General features: G+C 35.6%; 1 protein-coding gene across 2 annotated transcripts in view; it reads left to right on the top strand.

The window, feature by feature from the left end:
* Positions 1 to 23,335, top strand: part of RANBP17 (RAN binding protein 17) — a 217,566-nt gene that overhangs the window by 27,203 nt on the left and 167,028 nt on the right. For both annotated transcript variants that reach the window (XM_084886137.1, XM_084886138.1), the window contains exons 9-14: positions 2,232 to 2,351; positions 5,314 to 5,460; positions 6,049 to 6,221; positions 8,639 to 8,832; positions 13,063 to 13,168; positions 17,161 to 17,296. In XM_084886137.1, coding sequence (XP_084742263.1) covers positions 2,232 to 2,351; positions 5,314 to 5,460; positions 6,049 to 6,221; positions 8,639 to 8,832; positions 13,063 to 13,168; positions 17,161 to 17,296 — 876 coding nt within the window. The remainder of the gene's footprint in view (positions 1 to 2,231; positions 2,352 to 5,313; positions 5,461 to 6,048; positions 6,222 to 8,638; positions 8,833 to 13,062; positions 13,169 to 17,160; positions 17,297 to 23,335) is intronic.

Raw genomic sequence — 23,335 nt, 5'->3', positions numbered from 1 at the left:
TGAAGCTGGGATTTTAAGTTGGTGGTTTTGAAACAAGGTTTCAGAGGACGCTCATGTGTCCAGGTGCCGCCGCCAAGCTTCAGCCTTCTGTTTTTTAACCAAAATGGTCTTGTTTTTAGTTGTTTACAACCATCCTTGTGTGTACAATTATATTTTGGACAAAACAAGCCTTTGATGCTTAAAAAATAAAATGGAATATAATGGCTTTAAGAGAAAGTAACAGTAATTGGGCATGCCCTGTTAACATATGGTGCTTATGTCACTTTATCCTCAAGGTGGCCCTGCAGTATTATTACCCTGTGTAGCCCGGAGACTACGCTGGCAAAGGTGACTTTCTCCAGGGCAATAAACGAACGATTGGAGCTGAGATTCAAACCTCCATGTTTGGGCACGCCTAACCATGGATATTTTTAATGTGCTAGCAGTTCCCAAACCTTCCACACATCACAATTGCCTAATAAGTTTTTGTTGTTGTTTTGTTTTGTGTTTGTTGGTTGGGTTTTTTCAACAGTAAGGCAAACTGGAGAACATCTGAAAATGCCATCCTCTGATTTTTGTCCTTATTATCACCTTTGCCAAGAGACCCAGGCACTATGTGTGAAATGGAAATATTTAAATATCAGCACAAATTGTATTTTTTAAAAAAAATCAGGCAAGCAAATGTTATGTGGACAGAAACATAAGGGCCAGTTTGACCTAAAAGTTACCAATTTGGGGCCTCTCATTTAATGATCCAGCAGACTTCAGTGGGCACCAGTGGGGGAATTAAGAAGCCAGGTAGTGGAATTACGTGGCAAAGTATTAACTTTAGGAAGATAACTAGGCCATAAGTACTCGGTAGGCATTTTTATAAAGCATCTAACTCTTCTAGCAGCAATTCAAAATTGTTCCTCGAGGTATCAATGAATATTCTGTTACCCAATAAATTTGGGACTTGCTGGATTCAGTTCCTCAGCTTCCTCCATTTGCAGGATATCATAGTGCATAACTTGTAGTATTTCCCAAATATATTCTATCATAAAACCATATTTTCTTATTGGTTGAACACCTGGTTCATGGGTTCACAAAAGAACTGGTCCTTAGAAGTAGTTGAAAGCCTTTTGCGTGTCTATGTCCAGGGACTGCTCTGGGCATCCTATCTAATAAAAGATTAATATGCAAATTAACCATCACTTGTGACAAAGATGGTAGTGTCACCCAGAGCCACTGAGCTGGCTGGAGCGAGTGGGAGGTTTGGCTTCCTTGGTCACCCCAGCGACAAAGGAAGCCAAGCCAGCCAGAGAGCTGGCAGGAGGCTTGGCTCCTTGGTCGCCGTAACCGGCTCTGTGGCCGCTGCCCAGACAAAGCCAAAGTGGCAGGGTCGAGGCAGAGGCAATTAGGGGTGATCAAGCCAGGAGGGGAGGACAGTTGGGGTGATGAGGCTGGTGGTGGAGAAGGTTGGAGATGACCAGGTCAGCAGGGAGGCCAGTTGGGGGCAATCAGGCCAGCAGAGGGGGAGGTTGTGGGTGAGCAGGCCAGCAGAAGGGTGTCACTTGGGGCCAATCAGGCTGGCAGTGGTGGGGCAGTAGGAGGGTGAACAGGCCAGCAGCAGAGGCCAGTTGGGGGCAAATGGGACAGTTGGGGGGTAGTTGAGGGCAAGCGGGCAGGCAGGTGAGGCAATTTTTTAATTGTCCCAGATTGGAGAGGGTGCAGGCTGGGTTGAGGGCTCCTCCTCCCTTCTGCATGAATTTCATTCACTGGGCTACTAGTATCTTATATAATAAAAGCCCAGTGACTGGACGACAGAATGACCAGAATGACCGGTGGACCAGTCTCTATGATGCACACTGACCACTTGGGAGCAGACGCTAAATACAGGCGCTGTCCCTGGTGGTCAGTGCATTCCCACAGTGGGAGCACCTTTTGGCTGACCTGGATTAGCCGTGCTCCCACAGCTGGCCAATCCCCACAGGCCACGCCCCACACCAGTGAATGAATCCGGTGCACCAGGCCTCTAGTATAACATGAAAGAATAGTAGAAGATAATATACACCTATAGAAATGTTAATGTGGGGTTGAAGAGTTGTCAGTGGTGCAGGTAGATTAGATAGGTCAAATTTTTAGCTTTTATTGTTTTTGAATTTTAGAATGCCTTTTCAATTGCAAAAATTAAAAAATATTTTTTATGTAGAGACAAGTGTGGCCATAGTTACTTTTAAAACTGAAATGACTCTTGTTGCTTCCTTTTTTAGGCGCTTTCATGTTTAGTTCAGTTTGCTTCTACTAGAAGGTCCTTATTCAGCAGTCCTGAACGTGCCAAGTACCTTGCTAATTTAATTAAGGGAGTAAAACGGATACTTGAAAACCCTCAGGTATTTATGAAGAAACCAAATTAATACTTAGTGTATAGAAATACAGTTTTCCTGCTGAAAGGTGCATATTAAACTCACTTCTTTATTATGATTCTATAAGAAAATATGAAGTATCATATTGATCTTCCTTATAGTTCTTTTGTAGTAGAAATGGGCACGTTTTGAAGTGATTAATTCAGATTATATCTCCCTTCTGATCTAGAAGATAATATAAATCTGAATGTTAATATTGGAATAAGTGGCTTTAAATGATTAAATGATGTCTTTTTGCCCTCTTGTGGACAAATAAAAGTTTGTAGATTGTAAAATCTACTTTCTATACTAAGTGCAAAGCTTCAATTGCTATATTCATTTAAAAGAATTGCAGCCTAATCAGTTTGGCTCATTGGATAGAGTGTCGGCCTGCGGACTGAAGGGTCCAGGTTCAATTCTGGTCAAGGGCATGTACCTTGGTTGCGGGCACATCCCCAGTAGGGAGTGTGCAGGAGGCAGCTGAATAGATATTTCTGTCTTATGATGTTTCTAACTCTATTCCTCTTCCTTCCTCTCTGTAAAAAAATCAATAAAATATATTTAAAACAAAAACAACCAAAATTAAAAAAAAAAAAAGAATTGCAAAGTCAATATTAATTAGTGATTTTACATGCCTACATAAAATTTTTTGTTTCACTTTTTGTTTTAGTTTAAAATATTTGTAGCAAAAGTGTAGATTTTAAAGGGTTAAATGATGAATTTAAGGAAGATTATATAAATCTCTTGGTTACTTCTAATTTTGAGGGGACATAATATTTGTACATAAAGAATATGTACTAATTGTTCTTGCAAGTTGTTCCTATATATTGCACATTTGCTTTACTTTTTTCAGTTTAGTATAATTAAAATGTGTTTTGCTGAAAAATGAAATTTTACCAATAAACTTAAAATTTTTTAAATTTTAATTCTATCAATCAATATGTAGAGGGTAATATGCTAATATCAGATAATTCTCTTCATTGGTTTAACATCTAAATGTTGATGTTTCATGGCAGTAAAAGTTGGTTTAAATATTATATTGATTATTTTGGAATTACAAACATGCCTTAAAAGACCTGTGAGCACAAAATATCATTTTGTAATTTGTCCTTAATAATTTGACACTATTTTATGTTCTTTCCTTGAGCTTATTTGAATGAAATTTCTTATGAATTCCTTCAGTATTAAACAAATACTTTTTGAATTCTGTTTCATGCCAGCTACAGAGCAAAGTGCTCAAACTATCAAGATCATAACATGTGTCCCCTTATCTTCAAGGTGCTCACTGACAACTGGGCACACCTCTATTTGTCTTTCCTTTTTACCCAGCCTCCTTTAAAAGTTATTTCTGTATCTTGTGCTATTTTTGTTAAACTTTGTGTCCTACATGACAGTAAATTATTTGAATGACTCTTCATTTAGCTACTAAGTGGAAGATGCATGAGGGCACAGTGCTTGTAGGTATTCAACAAAAATGGTTGAATTAAAATAAATTTGTTATTTGTGTGTGCACGTACACTATTTTTTAAGGTGGGGTGGGATTACTCTTTTCTAGGGTTTCTAGAGGCTATTCTTATATTCTTACTAGAGGCCCAGTGCACCAAATGTGCATGGGTTGGGGGTCCCTCAGCCCAGTCTGCACCTTTTCACAGTCTGGGACCTCTCAAGCCTAAACTGGTAGTCAGACATACCTCTCGCAATCTGGAACCACTGGCTCCTGATCACTGGCCTGCCTGCCTGCCTGATTGCCCCTAACCACTTGCCTGCCTGCCTGATCACTCACCTGCCTGTCTGTTCACACCTAACCGCCACTGCCTGCCTGCCTGATCGTCCCTAACCATTCACCTGTCTACATGGTCACCCATAACTGCTTGCCTGCCTGCCTGATGTTCCCTAACCACCTCTGCTTTGGTTCTGCTGCCTTGACTTTGTCTGGGAGGTAGTTCGGTTCTCTGGTCTAATTAACATATTAATCTTTTTTTATTATAGACCAGAGGCCCAGTGCACGAAATTTGTGCACTAGGGGGAGGATGTCCCTCACCCCGGATTGCCAGAGGGCACAGGCCAGTGAGGGATCCCACTGGTGCACGTTTTGGGCGGGGGAAGGATGGGGGGAGGTGGGCCAGCCTGGGAGGGACTGTGGGAAGGCTTTAGGGCATGTCTGGCCTTTCTCACTCAGTCCTGATCTGCCGAACCCCAGCAACAAGCTCACCTACCCCTTGGAGCATCTGCCCCCTAGTGGTCAGTGCACGTCATGGCGAATGGTTGAGTAGCCTTAGCATATCATTAGCATATTACGCTTTGATTGGTTGAATGGCCTACTGCACAACCAGACACTTAGCATATTAGGCTTTTATTATATAGGATTTTCTTTCTCAAATATTTTTTAAACCTTTTATTAACTTTATGTTTAAGACACAACACACACACACACACACATTTTTTGTGTAATATAATGGGTTCCTAAACATTATAATTTAGCCATCATGGTGCAAAGTTTCCTTCAAACCCTCTACTTTGGATTCCTTATTAATAATTTATAACAACATGCCGAAGCCGGCTTAGTGGATAGAGCGTCGGCCTGCGCACTCAAGGGTCCCGGGTTTGATTCCGGTCAAGGGCATGTACCTTGGTTGTAGGCACATCCCCAGTAGGGGGTGTGCAAGAGGCAGCTGATCGATGACTCTCTCATCGATGTTTCTAACTATCTCTCTCCCTTCCTCTCTGTAAAAAATCAATAAAAAATATTTTAAAAAAATAATTTATAACAACATTAAATCTAGCAGAAATTGTTTTCTTTCATTAGTGTTTACCAATTGACACAAAATAACATAAGTGCTCATGAAAACTGCAAGACTTAATAAAATACTCTTGGAATTTTATTGATGGTCATCAGCTTGGTTTGTTTTTAAGTATTTTTAAAAGCCTTTCTTTTTGTCTCATATTTTAGGGTTTGTCTGATCCAGGTAATTACCATGAATTTTGTCGATTTTTGGCTCGTTTGAAGACAAATTATCAGCTGGGAGAGTTAGTTATGGTGAAGGAGTATCCTGAAGTTATCAGATTGATTGCTAATTTTACCATTACTAGCCTACAGGTAAATAGAAATTTATAATTGATATTAAACTGTAGTTTTAAAGCAATTTCTTGATAAAATTTGGTGGGGATTTAAAAAATATCTATTAGAGTACGTTGCTAAAAATGTTCATTGCAAGGTTTAAGGTTAAAAAATTCATTAAACATTTTATAATAAAAATTTAGAGGCCATTCAAGTATCTAATAATTGAAGAATAATTGAGAAGCTGTAGTAAAATCTCTGTGAAGAAATATAAAAGTTTTTACAGATCAGTTTTAGGGAAAATTCTATTTTTAAATTTAGGAAAAGGTTTTGAAATCATATTTTCCACATGATATCACCTCTTTGAAAAACTATTCATGGAAATAAGATTAGAAGAAAGTTATGAACATTTTGATAGTGATCATTTCTGGGTGATACAGTAATGAGAGATAGTTGGTTTCTTTTATACGTTTTTGCATTTACAAAATGTGCTACATTAAGTGTTCCTTGGTTATATAATCTGAATAAAAGTTAATTTAAAAGTATGTGTTTAGTAATTTTGCCTCTGTAATTCTTATTCTGGGAAGATATGTCATTTTAAATAACATTTGCTTTATTTCTTTGTAGCATTGGGAATTTGCTCCCAACAGTGTTCATTATTTATTAACTCTGTGGCAAAGGATGGTAGCTTCAGTTCCTTTTGTGAAATCAACTGAACCCCACTTATTAGACACTTATGCACCAGAAATCACGAAGGCCTTTATCACTTCTCGGTTGGAATCTGTTGCCATAGTTGTGAGGTATTGAAAACTAAATCTTTCTGTTGTATTTTCATCTTTTGCATCTTGGAATTTAAAAAATTTAGGAATAATTTACCTACTGTAAAATTCACCCTTTTTAGTGTACAGTTTTATGAGTTCTGACAAGTGCATACAGTGGTATAACTACCATCACAATTAAGATATAGAATGGTTTCATCGCCCCCAAAAGTTCTTTGCGGTCCCTTTGTAGTCATTTCTTTCCCCACCTTAGCCTCTGGCCATTGCTGATTGGTTTGTTTCCCTATACTGTTTGCCTTTTCCGGAATGTTGTATGAATGAAATTATACAGTAGATAGCCTTTAATCCGGCTTCTTTCACTTAGCATAGTGCACTTAGGATTCCTCCAGGTTGGGTTAGTAGTTGTTTTCTTTTCATTGCAGTATAGTATTCCATTTTATGGATGATCACAGTTTGTTTATTCATTCACATCTGAATGGACATTTGGGTGGTTTTCATTTTTATCAATTATGAATAAAACAGCTATAAATGATCCTGTACAGACTTTTGCATTAACATAAATTTTTGTTTCTTTTGTGTAAGTACTGAGGTATGAGACTCCTAGGATGCATAGTAAGTGTGTTTTACTTTGTATGAAATTGCCAAACTCTTTCGCAAAGTGGCTGTATCGTTTTGCATTCCCACCAGCAATGTATGAAAGATTCATTTGCACTGCATCCTCACCAGCACTTGATATTATCAGTCTTTAAAAATTTTAGTCATTCATAAGGTATGTAGTGGTACCTCATTGTGGTTTTAATTTGACTCCTTGAATGAATAATAACGTTGGTCATCTCTTTATGGGCTTATTTGTCATATGTATGTATTCTTTGGAAAATGCCTGTCAAGTCTGTTGCCCATTTTTTATTGGGTTTATTTTCTTTTTCTTTTTTTTCTTTTTTTTGGGGGGGTTTATTTTCTTATATTGAGATTTGAGGGGGTCTGTATTCTGATCACAAGTCTTTTTATCATGTGTGTTTTTCAGATACTTTCTCCCAGTTCATAGCTTGTCTTTTTATTTCCTTAGTAGTCTTTCAAAGATAAATTGTTTTAAAGTTTGAAGTTCAATTTATCCTTTATTTTTTCTTCTAAAAGTTAGGTACTTTTAGAACTAACATTTAGATCTGATCATTTTGAGTTAATTTTGGGGATGTGAGGTAAGGCTTGAGGTTTCTGTTGTTGTTTAGCATATGGATGGCCAGTTATATCAACACCATTTGCAAAAAAGACTTTTCTCTATTGAATTGCCTTTGCACTGTTTTCAAAAATTAGTTGACCGCATACATGTGGTTCCGTTTCTTGATGCTCTTTTCATTAATTTAACTGTTTCTCCTTCTGCCAGTACCCTATCTTGAATACAGTGGTCTTATAATAAGCTTTGAAATCAGGTAGTATGAGTCTTCCACCTTGGTTTCCCTTTTCAAAAATTATTTTAGCCCTAGTGAGAATAAATCTCCCATAATTATTTGCAATAATATGGGTGAATCCCTCAAACATATTAAGCAAAGGAAGGCAGACATAAAAGAGTACACTGTACAACATCCATGAGGTACAAAATCAGGCCAAATTAATTACTCCTCTTTTGGGTATATAAAAGGGGACTTCTGGGCAATAAGGAGTACTCTGAGGAACTAGAAATATGCTGGTTTTTGTTCCGAGTGCCAGTCGTATTGGTGTGTTCACTTTGTAAAATTCATCAAGCTGTACACCTGTGATTAGTGAGCTCTTCTGTATGTGTATTATATGTGACTATAAAATTTTTATGAAAATACGGGAGTCAGAAAAAGTATTTTGGCTCTTTTACTTCCTTTTTTTTTCCATGTAAGTTTTAGAATTATCTTGTCAGTATCTACAAGATCCTGGTGGAATTTTAACTGGGATTGCATTGAATTTGTATATTAATTTAGGGGAAGAATTGATATCTAAGAAATATCAAGCCTTTCAGCCAGTAACCATGTTTATTTTTTAATATATTTAATTCTGTAATTTCTTTCATCAGTGTTTGTAGTATTCAGCCTTAATATTTTACATATATTTAATTAGATTTAAGTAGTTTATTTTTTCTGGTGCCTTTGGAAGATACTGTTTTTTAAATTTTAATCTCTAATTTTTCATTGCTAGTATGTAGTAATACAGTTAAATTTTATATATTGATTCTGTATGTCAGAATCTTGGTAAACTCACCTGCTAATACGAGTATTTTTTGGGGGGGGTGTTTTTTTTTTTTTTAATGTATGCAATCATGTTATTTTCAAATATAGACATTTTATTTCTTCCAATCTATTTGTCTTTTATTCCTTTATCCATTATGGAATTTTATGGAACATCAATAAAGTATATTTGTGATAAATAAAAGTACATCACACTAATGCCTGCAACTTGTTCTTATATATTTGCAGAGATAATTTAGAAGATCCTTTGGATGATACTGCCACTGTCTTTCAGCAGTTGGAGCAGCTATGCACTGTCAGCAGATGTGAATATGAGAAGACATGCACTCTTCTTGTCCAGTTGTTTGACCAAAACGCACAGAATTACCAAAAGCTTCTGCATTCTGCTTCTGGGATATCGGTGGACATGGCAATTCAGGAAGGTCAGTGAATTTTATCTGACTATTATATGGTATGTGGAATTTTAAGTAGCTTCATTAATCACTGTAGTAATTTTATGCAAGTTATTTTTATAAATTTTCCCCAATTCCTCAAGCCCTCCTCCCCCATAAACATTAATTTTTTTTAACCTTTTGGATATTTTCATGGCTTGATGGTTAATTTTTAGTTTTCTTTATGATTTACAGGAAATATTTTTCTCTGGAATCATTATCTAGAAAAGCTGATAACGAGTAGAGTTTATTATCTTATAACTGGCTTTTAACTGTTGTAATTGATCATGTTTTCTTCTTTGTTGTAGAAGACTGCAAATTTAGAGCCTAACTAGATCATAATTTGTTACACAATGCAATACTATATAACAATGAAATGAATGAGCTGTAGGCATACTTAAAGATGAATGTCAGAGATAAGATATTTGGGGAAGGGCAATTGTTAGGAAACTATAATATAGTTTGAAATATTTAATAAAGCCTCAAAACAAGGATCCTAAAAATATATTGTTTTGGAACATATAATGATACGCTCAAGTGGTATAATGAAAGAAAATGTCAAGAGAATAGTTAGCTCCAAATGCAGGATCATGGCTACCTCCCAAGTGGGAGGGAAGGAGACAAGCTGGGGGAGGGATGTGACTTTAGGAGTGAGTACATTGGTAAAGCCTTGGTTCACAGGTGTTTGTTTTATTGAACTTCATATACTGAGACATTTTTTTTCATATATATAAATATTATATTGCAATGAAAAAAGATTCAGTTGTGAAATCAAAGACCTGATTTTCTACAAAAGGATATTTCTTACAAAAGGATATTAGCTGTTCTAAGATATATTGATGAAATTAACTGAATAGTAATAATTTAATGTTAAATAGGTTTGTATATTGAAGAAATAACTCAGACTTGATTTTTGATTAATATAAATTTAAGGAGTTTTTATAGTTAGGTATATTATGTAGTTTTAATAAAATGCCATTTCAAAGTCTAATATGCCTAATACATAGAAAATTTTAAATAAATATGTTTCCTTGTCAAAAGGTCAGTAGGAAGGAATTTGTCCATCTTTTAAAGACTTCTATGGTCTACTAAAAAATGATTATTTTATTTATTAAAATTACCTAAAATGGCTCTAGTTTGTACTACTGTACATAGTATATTCAATTTCTTTTGTGCAGACTAAACACTTCAGTTCATGTTGAACAAAGAAAATTATATGCTCTCGTTATATCTGCCTTAATTTAGATGCTTAATGGCTTTTAATGTTACAAAATAAGTTTATTATTGTATTATAATCTCATTTGTATTATATTGTCTTGCTAGTCCATATTTGTGGTGATGTGGTCATGGTTTACGAAAACAATAATCCCTAAGAAATAGGTCATTAACAGTAGTTAACGATTACGTGTGATCTATGGTAATGACTGATTTCTTTGGGATTATTGCAGTTATAAACCATAATTACAGATTATTACAGCAATAATTATTTTGGTTAAGGAAAAAATGTTCTGTGCTCGAACAGCTGCTAAAACAAGTGCCCTGAACATTAATGGAAAATTAAAATGAAAATTTAGTCTTATTATAAGATGAGATACTTTTAAAATTTATAGATATATAACTCATGTATTGGATATTTATATATCTAAATACAGTTTAGATTAGTGGATTTATATGGTTATTTTTTTGTGGAAATAATTCTGTAGCCAAAGTAACTTCTTAACACTTGTTATTTTGAACACTGCCAGACTACAATTGCTGAGGTTTAGGGAAAGGTTTAATATGTATGAGAAATACCACTTTTCATTCAGTGAAATATGAAAATTACATTTGATAGCTTAATAATAATGCCTTTTTATTTCATTGTTCACGTCTAACATTAACCCTAATTTATCCAGTCAGTAGTTGTTACTAAGGGTTAAGAAATACCTGCTTTTCTGTTTTCTATATGATAGAAATCACTGCTTTCTAAAATAAGGAAAGAGTAAGTATACATTCTATTTTTCTCTAAATAAATAAATATCCATTCAGAATTTATTATAATTTTTAAAAAAATGCTCACAATTGACCACATGCTATCGTTGCATAATATTCTTTGATATAAAAGTTATAATTTGAAGGTCACAGAGTAAGATGAATTAAAGAATAAAAATATATTTTCTATCATTAGGCAATGATACCCCTACCTATCTCTCTTACTAGGTTCAATTTCTTTGGCATGGGGTTCTCTTTCCCTTCTCAACCTTTCCCATACCTATACCTATTTACTCAAAACACTACAGCAGAACAGGACACATAGTATCATAGATACTCAGCAAATGATTTTCTGAGTGTATTTTACTTGGAAATTTTTTTTTTTTAGTGTAGTTTTTTGTTTGCTTGTTTTTCAAACAGCATTTAAAAAGTACATATGACTAATTGTAACTAGCTTTGGAAAAGAGTATTTTACTCATAGAATATTATTTAGTGCTTGTCACAAGCATGTGAAACGGGTATTATTATCCTCATATTTATAAATTAAAGCCAAGAATGATTAAGTACCTAGCATAATAGTAGAGGTAGAATTTGAATCCAGCCTTTGCTCTTGGCAGCTAAATCATACAGTCTGTGTTTTTAAATATTGATCTTCTAATGGAGAAAGATTAAGGGATGTGGATCCTTGCCAAGTTACATCCTAACTTACCCTTCCTAATTCTTCTTATAAGCACACAGTCTGGTTTATTACTGTTCAATACCTTGTAAAAAGCAATACTGTAGTTCAGTTTGACAAGTTTTCCTAATACAGCAACATAATTGATTTCATTATTATGAAATGGCCTGCTCATCTTTGAAAAGTCATTCCCCAAGTATATCACAAGATTTCTTTTTAGTAAGATAATTGATATATTGTTAATTATTCATAAACGTCTCAAAAATCTTGGGAAATCTGATACATAGATCAGTGAATCTAAAAGTGTAAAATGAGCCGAAGCCGGTTTGGCTCAGTGGTAGAGCGTCGGTCTGCGGACTGAAAGGTCCCAGGTTCGATTCCGGTCAGGGGCATGTACGTTGGTTGCCGGCACATCCCCAGTAGGGGGTGTGCAAGAGGCAGCTGGTCGATGTTTCTCTCTCATCGACGTTTCTAGCTCTCTATCTCTCTCCCTTCCTCTCTATAAAAAATCAATAAAATATATTTTAAAAAAATAAAAATAAAAAAAATAAAAGTGTAAAATGATATGCCTTAAGTACAAACCATCTACTATAATGATCTATAATAATAATAATAAAATTAGTAATATGCTAATTAGGCTGGATGTCATTCTGGATGAAGCCAGGGCTGCGAGGGAAACCCAGGTCCCAGGTGCCTGCTGGTGGCCAGAGGGAGGCCTGAGTCCTGGGAGCCTGCAGGCAGCCGGAGGGCAGTCCCGGATGCCTGCCAGCGGCCCGAGGGAAGCCAGGTCCCAGATCTCGGGCCAGAGGGAAGCCGGTGTGGGCAGCTGGGGGAAGGAGGGCCATTTCCTACTTGGGCCTCCACTTCAATATAACTGCCTCTGTTTCTAAGTTGTCGGTGTTGGCTACCCCAGAGTAAGGTTTGTGAAGGCTCTAGCTGTTGCCATTGTGCCACTGCTGTAAGGTTATTGAATCCTCTGCTGCTATTGCCCATGAAGTTGATTTGGTTGTCAAACTGTGATTTGCACAGTGAAAGTCTTGGATTTTAAAAATTATACCTGAAAATACACAGGGAATATATTCACTACCACCTATTATATTCTAAGCAGGGGTAGTATTAAAAATAATCAAACTGGTACTATTATGACCAGATAAAAAGATTCTGATGATTGGGTAATAGTAGTACTGACTAACAGCCCTGAATCTAGACACTACATTTGTGTTTTTGTTATCAAGTTTAGTTTTAATCATTCAACTATTCAGGGTAGTTACAGTTATCTCCATTTTACAGGTGAAAACCCTGAGATTCATAAGTAACTTATTCAACATCACACGGCAAATTGATAGAGCTGAGATGAAAGTTTTATCTGGCTGTAAAATCTGTCACTATCACTGTTTTACTTACTGCCTTGATAAACTTAAAGCCGAACTCTCCACTCTGTGAAGAACTGACTTCACGATAGTTCATCACTTGTTTGGAAGAATAGATCATTTTACTAATTGTGGAATTTTCTGAAAAATAATCTTTCTTTCTACAATACTTCCTAAACATTTTTCTTTCATGTTATATATTAGGACGTCTTGCATGGCTAGTGTACTTAGTTGGGACAGTTGTTGGAGGAAGATTAACATATACCAGTACAGACGAACATGATGCTATGGATGGAGAATTATCCTGTCGGTAAGTAATGGCCATGTAATTTACAGAAATTTACTATGTAGTTAAGAAATTTACTGAACGGGTATTATTAAATAAAGCATTGTGTGCCTGGCCTTTTGAGGAAGGTATTTTCCTTTTTATTGATGAGAATACCAAGGTTTAGAGGTTAAGTGATTTGTAGATGTCAAATTATAAGTTGTATAGTCGGATATATTTTTAACATGTGTTTAAATAGTATGATGAAGATTTAGGTTGCTTTTTATTTCATAGGATTTGATGAAGCATGCAATTTTGGTGTGTATTGGGATGGTGGCAAAATTGGGATGACATACATCTGGTCAAAAACAATGGATAGTCAGTTACCAATACAAGCTTTGTTTTTGATTGTTGGCTAGATTGTACACCTCATGCCCATACTCTTAATAAGGAGCAATTTTTCTTTTCTAAAGTGAGGAAAATTCCTATGTATGTATGAAATGAGTGAGTTGGTTTTCCATATATTTTAATTTTTAATAGCATTTTTATAAAAAGTAATACTACATGTTTTTGTCAAACCCTTTAAAAATTTGAATGAAGTAATATATTAATTTGGAGATAACTACTACTATCATTTTGGTAAAGACCTTGAGTCTTTTAAATTCATGCTTAAGGGTATATGTACTAAAATACACTACATGTGTATTTTTCAACTTTATAAACAGAAATTATAATATTGTCTTATAAACTAAAATAGGGATACAAATAATACCAAATTCATTTGGGGCTACTATTAGGATTACATGAGTTAATATTTGTTGGGTCTTAAAACAATCCTTGGCAAATATTAAGTCCTATATTACTAAAAAAAAAAAACACACCAAAAAACAAAAAAACTAACAACTCTCAAAACGCTTTCAAAAAAATCAAACATAATATTCTGAACATTTCACCTAGATATGAAATATTCCAAACAGAACCATAATTTATACAGACCCTTATTTTGGAAATTTCAGGCTATCAATTTTTTTTTTCTTATTATAAACTGCATTATTGTAAGTATTCTTTTAGTTGTATTTTCCCTTCATTCCATAACCATTTCAGCCTTTAAACTGGCTCTTGTCAATGAAATTTGAATACGAATAGGTTATAAATATTTTTAGTTTCTCTACATTTATTATTTCCAATATTAAATCACTTCAAAATATGAATGGGGGCTGAAGCCGGTTTGGCTCAGTGGATAGAGCGTCGGCCTGCGGACTGAATGGTTCCGGGTTCAATTCCGGTCAAGGGCATGTACCTTGGTTGTGGGCATATCCTCAGTGGGGGGTGTGCAGGAGGCAGCTGATCGATGTTTCTCATCGATGTTTCTAACTCTCTATCCTCTCTGTAAAAAAAAAAAAATATATATCAATAAAATATATATATTTTAAATAAAATTAAATTTAAAAATATGAATTGGGGACATTCTTAAAATGCTTTGGTTAATTTTAAACCAAGTGAATAGTTTGCCTCTCTACCATCTTTTAACGTAACATCATAGATTTAGTAAAGTGGAAATTAAATATACTATTGTTTGATTTTTTTTTTTTAATATATTTTATTGATTTTTTACAGAGAGGAAGGGAGAGAGAGATAGAGAGTTAGAAACATCGATGAGAGAGAGTCATCGACCAGCTGCCTCTTGCACACCCCCTACTGGGGATATGCCCGCAACCAAGGTACATGCCCTTGACCGGAATCGAACCCGGGTCCCTTCAGTCCCCAAGCCGACGCTCTATCCATTGAGCCAAACCGGTTTCGGCTATTGTTTGATTTTTTATAAGTTTTTATCACTAAGTAGGGAAATAACCATTGGCACTATTTTTCTGAGAAATATACAATAGGAAGTAAACAAAAGAGGGTGTTATTTGTCAAATAGAATTTTTTTTTTTTAAAGACAAATGTTCTTTTTTTTAAATATATTTTATTGATTTTGTACAGAGAGGAAGGGAGAGAGAGAGAGAGAGCCAGAAACATCGATGAGAGAGAGTCATCGATCAGTTGCCTCTTGCACACCCCCTACTGGGGATATGCCCGCAACCAAGGTACATGCCCTTGACCGGAATCGAACCCGGGTCCCCTCGGTCCCCAAGCCGACGCTCTATCCATTGAGCCAAACCGGTCTTGGCTGTCAAGTAGAAAATTTTAATTTTTTTCTTTCAGCAGCAAACTTATGTATCTTTAAATAAGATTTGTTTTGTGTGTTAGTCTGCATTCTTTAGGAAACAGAACTTCAGGTGAAGTTTATGGACAAGGCTTTTTGAGGGTTGGGGAGAAGGGTACCTTTTCAGGGAAGAAAGAGTGAAGGAAAAGGAGATGAGAGAATAAGCGGAAGGAAATATGATCAATCTTCATTATTCAAGGAATCCATATTTGCAAATTTAGGTCATTGCTAAAATTTAACTGTACCCCTAGTCAGCATTCCTGGTGCTTTTGTAGTCATTCTCGGACTTAAGCATAGTTACTAGCTGAGGTTGAGCAGATGCTCTGCCTTCTTTTGGCTCCCATGTTGTAAATATACCCTTTTTGCTGTCTACTTAGTGCCATCGTTTTTGTATTTTTGTGGCAGGTTTTGTTTTTTGTTGGTTTTGCTGTTTAAAATGGCCCTTCCAGCAGAGTGCTGAAGTGCTGGCCAGTATTTCTTAGCACAAGAAAGCTTAAATATGACTTACAGAGAAAAGACATGTGTTTAGGTGAGCTTTGTTCAGGCAAGTTGTAGGGTTATTGGCTGTAAGATCAATATTAACAAATTGACAATATATATTAAATATGGTGTCCTTAGCAGAAACAGACAGAAAACAAGGTATGTGTTGATTAGTTGATGAAAAATATTGTGACCATAGTTCCTCAGGAACCTAATCCTGTATTTCCTTTAGGAGTCGTGGTTCAGTATTCACTAATTAAGTTTTCACGTCAACTTTGTAGAACATAATTACTATGAATACCGACAATGAACTGTGTAAGGTGGTCCATTGCACACATGGTGACAGTTTTACAGGCATTTCCCCCAAAGACCACGCAAAACCACTTTGCCTCAAGGTGGTCTGTGATGGTTAGGGATGGGGATTAAGGAAAAGCAATTTGTTCACTTATATCGGTGTCCCATTTTAATTGGTTGAAGTCTACTCTAGTCCATATTTCTTAGTTGTGTTCCCTGGCCTCTTTGAGAAGTTGCTGGGAAAGTCAGAAGATTAAGCTTGATATTCATAATAAATGTAGATATTTACATATACTTATGTATATTATATACTAGAGGCCCAGTGCACGAGATTTGTGCACCTTGTGGGGACAGGAGGGGTCCCTCAGCCTGGCCTTTGTCCTCTTACATCCAGGACTCCTCGGGGAATGTCCGCCCCAGGGATTGGGCCTAAGCTGGCAGTCAGACATCCCTCTTGCAGTCTGGTGCTCTTGCAGTCTGGATCCCCTCGCTCCTTACCTCCCGCCTATAGCAGAGTTGGAAGAGACTCTCACCACTGCTGCTGCGCTAGCCAGCCATGAGCCCAGCTTCTGACTGAGCACCACTCCTCCTGTGGGAGTGCACTGACCACCAGGGGGCAACTCCTGAATTGAGCATCTCCCTCCTGGTGGTCAGTGTGTGTCACAGTGACTGGTCATCTCCCCCTGGTGGTCACTGTGTGTTATAGTGACTGGTCATTCCGCTGTTAAGTCGATTTGCAAATTAAGCTTTTATTATATAGAATTTGTATAGGTCATATGTATCCAAATATAACTTTCTGTAAAAAAACTGTATGTCTATAGGTTTGTATGCTTGTATGTATATAGGTATATGTGTCTTAGGGGAAAATAATAGAAATTGTAGTATCTCTTAGTAGAATTTTAGATGATTTTAAAAATATTTTCTTTATAAGTTTTTGTGTTTCCCCCCCCCCCACTTTTTATAGTAATTGTGTATTATATTACATTGACAGTAAATGTTTTAATGTTATTTCTCTAAGAATTTTTACTGAAGCTTTATTTCTTTCCTTCATGAAAAGAGTTTTTCAGCTTATATCATTAATGGATACTGGATTGCCTCAGTGTTTTAATGAGAAAATAGAGCTTGCAATTCTGTGGTTCTTGGATCAGTTTCGTAAAACATACGTTGGTGACCAACTTCAAAGAACCTCAAAGGTAGGTTTTTACTAGAGATTAAAAAAATTTTTTTTAAAGATAAAGATGTTCACATGTAACAGCTTTGAGCTGTATGATATAGTTGGGCAATTTCTACATAAGAAATTTAATTGATCAATTGAATTCAATTGATTAATTAGTATTGAAAGCAGTGTGAGATGAATGTGCTCATTTTATGCCTGGATTTACTATTTTCTTTAACGTTTGATTGACAGAGCTAGTGAATGTTTTTTATGTGGCTAGTTGTTTTAAACACCTTAATGGGTTTTTGCCTTATAGTATTGTATTTCAAAGTTTAAAACATAAGATTTACTTAGTAGTTAGGGTTTTTTTCTTGAAACTTATTTATTTATTTGAGTTCCATTGTAGTTATTGCTCATTCCTTGGCATTTTTACATGCTAGATTATGACAACTCGGAGAGTTAGACATGTCTTTGAGAAGCCATAGTAAGTTACCTTGATGTGGAGAACACTTGTCCTATGACAATTGAAAGTTTAGCATCAAATTTAGATGAATTGATCCTAAGGCATAATGAGGAATTATTGAGAGCATGTATGTGAACCCTTACCAGATATTTAGTAGTATTTGTGACACTGAGTAAGATCTATGAAATTTTTTTCTTCCTGGAATAGTAATTCTGCAGCCTCTGTAAGAAGTCCTAAGGATATTCTTATCTTCTTTGGATTTATAGTTTGTATTAGTAATGTGGAAGTATTTCCTACTTGGAAATTCTAGAAAAAGCTTTTTATATTAACTAAGCTTTGTATTCCCTGGGAAATTTAGCTTAATCTTCAACAGTTTTCTGTTAATAGTAGTTATAATAGTGTTTAAAATATTTGTTTGATTTTGTTAAGATCATCTTTTAATTAATTTCACGTAGTTTTTTGTTTGCTTTTTAAGAAAGAGAAGATACAGATTGATGCTTTCTTTGTCAAATACATTGTGATATTTTATTGCCATTTGTGATTAATATCAATAAATTTTTTTATAATTAAGCTACTCTTGAATGAGACCATTAGGGTGAAAAAAAGCCTATCTAGAAATAAATATGTTAGGGTGACACTAAGATAAATTGGAATCAGAAAAAAATTACATGATATGAAATTTATACAGGGTGCCTCTTTTAACATCCTAAATGCGTTACTCAGTGGATGAGTGTAAGTTGAATTACGATTAAATTGTCTTGTTTTAAATGTACCCAGAGAGTTTCTTATTTTGCTTTTGCAAAGTGGATACTATTGAAACATTACTAATTCAATATCCATTTGTTCTGGGTCTTAAATCAAAACAGTATAATATGGAGTAGAAAAATGTTGGGTGTAAAGCACTTGGAGAGAAATATGTAAAATAAGAGTAGTTGTTTTACAGTGGGACTTGGGAAATACACATACTTTTAATATAAGGTAATTGTGTGGGAAATGAATTATAGAAGATGAGTTCTTCTCTTTTGAAAGATATTCCACATTAGGAAGAAATAAACACATCATTAGACTAGTGTTGTTTCTTTTAGTAGAACTAACATTTTTGGTGTATATATCCTGTTTTCAGAAACAGTTTAGGCCTGAGATAATGTTATTTCTAAGGCATTCCTACTGCATAATCCCAAAGTGAAGCCAAAGCTTTGTGCTTCCCATTGTCTCTGGCTGTTCTGCCAATCTGCCTTAATAGGAACTCTTTTGAGGCCATTAGTATGTGCCATGACACTTCGCTGGAAACTCTTCATGCTCTTTCTGGTCCTTAGGACAAGCCTGAGAGGTTGGTATTATTGTCCCATTTACAAATCAAAGAACAGACTGCCTAAAGCATTTATAATAAGTTCTCTACATACTGTTTTTCTGCATCCAGCTAAGAAAAACTATATGGAAAATATTTTTTGGTTAGTGTATTGTTGCATTTCAAATTGTGGCAAAAAAGGGGAGTGTTAGATAACAGTAAGTGACTAATGTTTAATTTAGTGTGCACTCATTTCATACCAGGAGCTTTATTAAACACTCATAAGCACTATTTCACTTAATTGGATTATAGTATGGCTTACAGATTCTCCTAATGTCTTTTCTATATGTCACTAGTTTCATGCTTCAGGACTCCCCACTTGGACTGCATACTCTTTGTGTGGTAACTTATTTCAGCTTCTGGAGCACTCTGTGTTCTCTGTCAATTATGGGCCTTTGAACAACATTTTCCTTCTGCTTAGGACCTATTTCTTTTAAAGCCAACTGTGCTCCTACTTTCACATCAAACACATCATGTAGGATGCTCTTCTTGTGTTTTTTAGCACCCCGTGTTTCCTATTTATATATTACATTGCATTGTAATTACATATGTTAGTAAAACATATGGACTATAATTTGGGTTAGGACTGTTTCTGCTTTTTTTTTAAATGTTATCATCTCCAAGTGCCTATCATATTGCTTGTATGCTTTCTACTACATAGTGATTGAGTGTCCTAGGTGTACCCCTTAATAATGCCGACTTTTTCAATAGATGGAGTTACACATATGTTAATACGTATGTGATTTGATATATATGCTATTTTGTATTGACAACAAGCTTCAAAACTTCATATGTCAAATTTGCTGAAGGTGTTAACATCATAGATATTTTTACTCTTAAAAATGTCGAATTTCATGCCAAAAAAGAGCATTTGTGGGAAGTTTTCAATCATTATTTTGAAGAAAAGTGCTACTGAATACTTTAGGAAGCTTATGATGAACCTGCTCCATCTCAAGATACTTGGGAACTTTAAAAGTGATGATTCCGATGTGAAAGACAAAAGAACATCCAGGTCAATCGAAAAAGTTTAAAGACCAACAATTGCAAGCATTATTGGATGAAGATGCATGACAAACTCAAAAACCGCTTACAAAAAAATTACACATTGCTCAGGAAACAATTTCTTTTTTTATTTTTATTTTATTGATTTTATTGATTTTATACAGAGAGGAAGGGAGAGTGATAGAGAGTTAGAAACATCGATGAGAGAGTCATCGATCAGCTGCCTCTTACACACACCCTACTGGGGATATGCCCACAACCAAGGTACATGCCCTTGACCAGAATCGAACCTGGGACCCTTCAGTCCCCAAGCCGACGTTCTATCCACTGAGCCAAACCGGTCCCGGGAGCAAACAATTTCTGATCATTTACAAGCAATGGGAAAGATATTAAAGATAGGAAAACGGGTGCCACATCAACTGAACAAAAGACAAATGGAAAACCAAAAAGTCATCAGGAGAATGTTGCTTCAACAGCATGAAAGAAAGTCCTTTTTGCATGGAATTGTGACTGGCGATGAAAAGTGGATTTATTTTGAGAATCCCAAACCCACAAAGTCATGGCTTGACTCAGGTTAACTATCAACATCGACTGCAAAGGCCAAATTGCTTTGGAAAGAAGACAGTGCTCTGCGTTTCTTGGGATCAGGATTGTGTGGTATATTAGGAGCTCCTAAAACCAGGTGAGGCCGTTAATACTAATCATTAATTCTGATCACTATCGACAACAAATACTCAATTTGAACCATTCTTTGATTGTGAAACAACCAGAATGGGCCAGAAGACATAGCAAAGTACAATAATTTTGCTTGATGATGATGCACCTTCACACACTTCAAAACCAGTTAAAGACACGTTAAGAGATCTTGGCTGGCCGAAACCAGTTTGGCTCAGTGGATTGAACTTCGACCTGTGGACTGAAAGGTCCCAGGTTCGATTTCGGTCAAGGGCATGTACCTTGGTTGCAGGCATATCCCCAGTAGGGGGTGTGCAAGAGGCAGCTGATAGATGATTCTTTCTCATCAATGTTTCTAACTCTCTATCTCTCTCTCTTCCTCTCTGTAACAAATCATTAAAATATATTAAAAAAAAAAAAAAGATATTGCCTGGGAAGTATTAACCCACCCACTATATTCACCAGTCCTTGCTCCTTTAGATTATCACTTGTTCCAATCGATGGCACCTGCATTTTCTGAGCAGCAGTTCAAAACATACGAAGAAGTGGAAAACTGGGTCTCTAAATAGTTTGCCTCAAAACAAGGAAGGTTCTATTGGGACGGTATCCACAAATTACCTGAAAGATGGGGATATGTGTAGCTAGGATGGACATTACTTTGAATAAAGCACTTTTGATCTTTCTTTTGAAATTTTCATGTTTTCTTTGATTTCAGAACCCAACATTATCAACCAGTATATCTAGTATGTATTTAGTAGAATTCTATAGGAAGTGGCTCTAGACCTCATGTATAATACTTTCAGGTAATAAAGGGTAATAAAGGAAAATGATATTGGCTTCATTGAAATTATTTGGCAATTTTAAATGAGGTGTACTGTTAAGCATCTTAAATTTTTATAAAATTCTGCATATGCAAAGTAATGAAATTTATAGAAATAAGGGTTTCAGAAAACAGGTGGGATCATTGGCGAGTCCTATATGATATATAGAAGTATGTATTTTAAGTGGAAAGAAGAATCATCAATATTTTTTTAATGGTTAATCTGTGCTAAAGTCTGCCCAGCATTTGTAAAGCATTTAATTTTATCTCACAAAAATTCTATGAAAATAGTTATTTTTATTAACACTCATCCACTCCTTTTTACTTATATGGAAACTGAGGCTTGGAATGGTTTAAATGTCTTGAACTGGATTTGAACCCAGGAGCAGTTTGTAGAAGTTTGAACAGCGGGGGAATAAGAATGAGACACTGGACCAGAAATACTCCCAGACATTCCTAACAGTGCTATTATAACACTGTTAGCCAAGCTGCAACTCCAGAGCAGGAGGTCAATGGAATTCATTTAGGGGCAAGAAACTTTTTTGAGAGAGTTTTTCACATACAGACGTGTGGAATCTCCAATTTAAAAATCAGTCTATGTTGTGGCCCTGCAGTGAATTTTACTGGATGACAAGCCCTGTTGTGAACAGTCACTCTTTAGTATCTCATTCTAAGAATTGAACAGACCGCTGCCAATTGGCAGCATTAGAAGAAAGCCTCTTGTATGAAAATCAAACAGGAACTAGGATATTGGCACAAAGCAAAATGATATGTATTGCAATGGTAAAACTAGAGCAAGCATAGAGACCAATCAGTTTAAACAGGAACCGGCCGGAGATCATTGGTTTTTTTTTTTTCTTTTTTTGTAAAGGAACCTGAGGAGTTGAGGTTTTGCAGATCTGGAATAGAGTTCATGGGTCAGTTGCCATAGATAGAAACCTAGAAAACTCAGGTAAACTAAGTGAATCAAAGTAAATGTTTGTACAAGAAAGGAAATCCAGCTTTAATAGAATTGTGTAACTTAGTTATAAACGATAGGTACATTGTCACAATATATTAGGGAGTCAAAAGATAATGTCTAAAATTCAAAATTCAAGAAGTAGCTGTATCAGCATGTTATTTAGAAGAATGGATGAAAATAGTGAAAGAAATAGCTAAAAGTTTAAAAGTTTAAAGTGGGTTTACTGAGTATTAGAATCAGGCGTGTGGAGAAGTATGTCAGAGGATGGCAGACTTTTCATTGTTAATATGTGATTTTTATATGATGCAGATGTAAATTTTTATAGAAATACAAATTAGTTTGAACAATCATAGTATTTTCTGCATGCAGTGATAATGGTAAGCACATGGTGTCATGGGAGCACAGAGCACATGAGTCTTCGTTGATGTATGGAAAAAGGTTTGCTAAGAGAGTGAAGTTTGGGAAAGGAGAACACATGGCAATCATACAGCCTCCTTGAATCTAGAGCTCAGAAGTCTAGGTAGAATGTGGAAGGGGTAGCAAAGTCAGGCCTCTGCACTGACCAGTTTGTCCTCCAACTGTGTGGATTTTTTCTGAGCTGCATCGATAATCTGTTTTGGAGTTCAGTAACAGTACAATAACAATAATCCAGCATGCTCTTGGAATAAAATATACTAATCCAAAGTGTAGCTAATTGGTAAACTGTATATATAAATAGATCACCCATTTAAAATACAATTTAAAACATTAAAACTCTACTATATAGTGTATATATATATATATAGTAGAACTAGTGGCCTGGTACAT

Source organism: Pipistrellus hanaki (assembly GCF_964339955.1).
Source record: "Pipistrellus hanaki genome assembly, chromosome: 5".
Lineage (NCBI taxonomy): Eukaryota > Metazoa > Chordata > Mammalia > Chiroptera > Vespertilionidae > Pipistrellus > Pipistrellus hanaki.
Note: the sequence above shows the minus strand (reverse complement) of the source record. Positions and strands in the feature narration are given on the sequence as shown.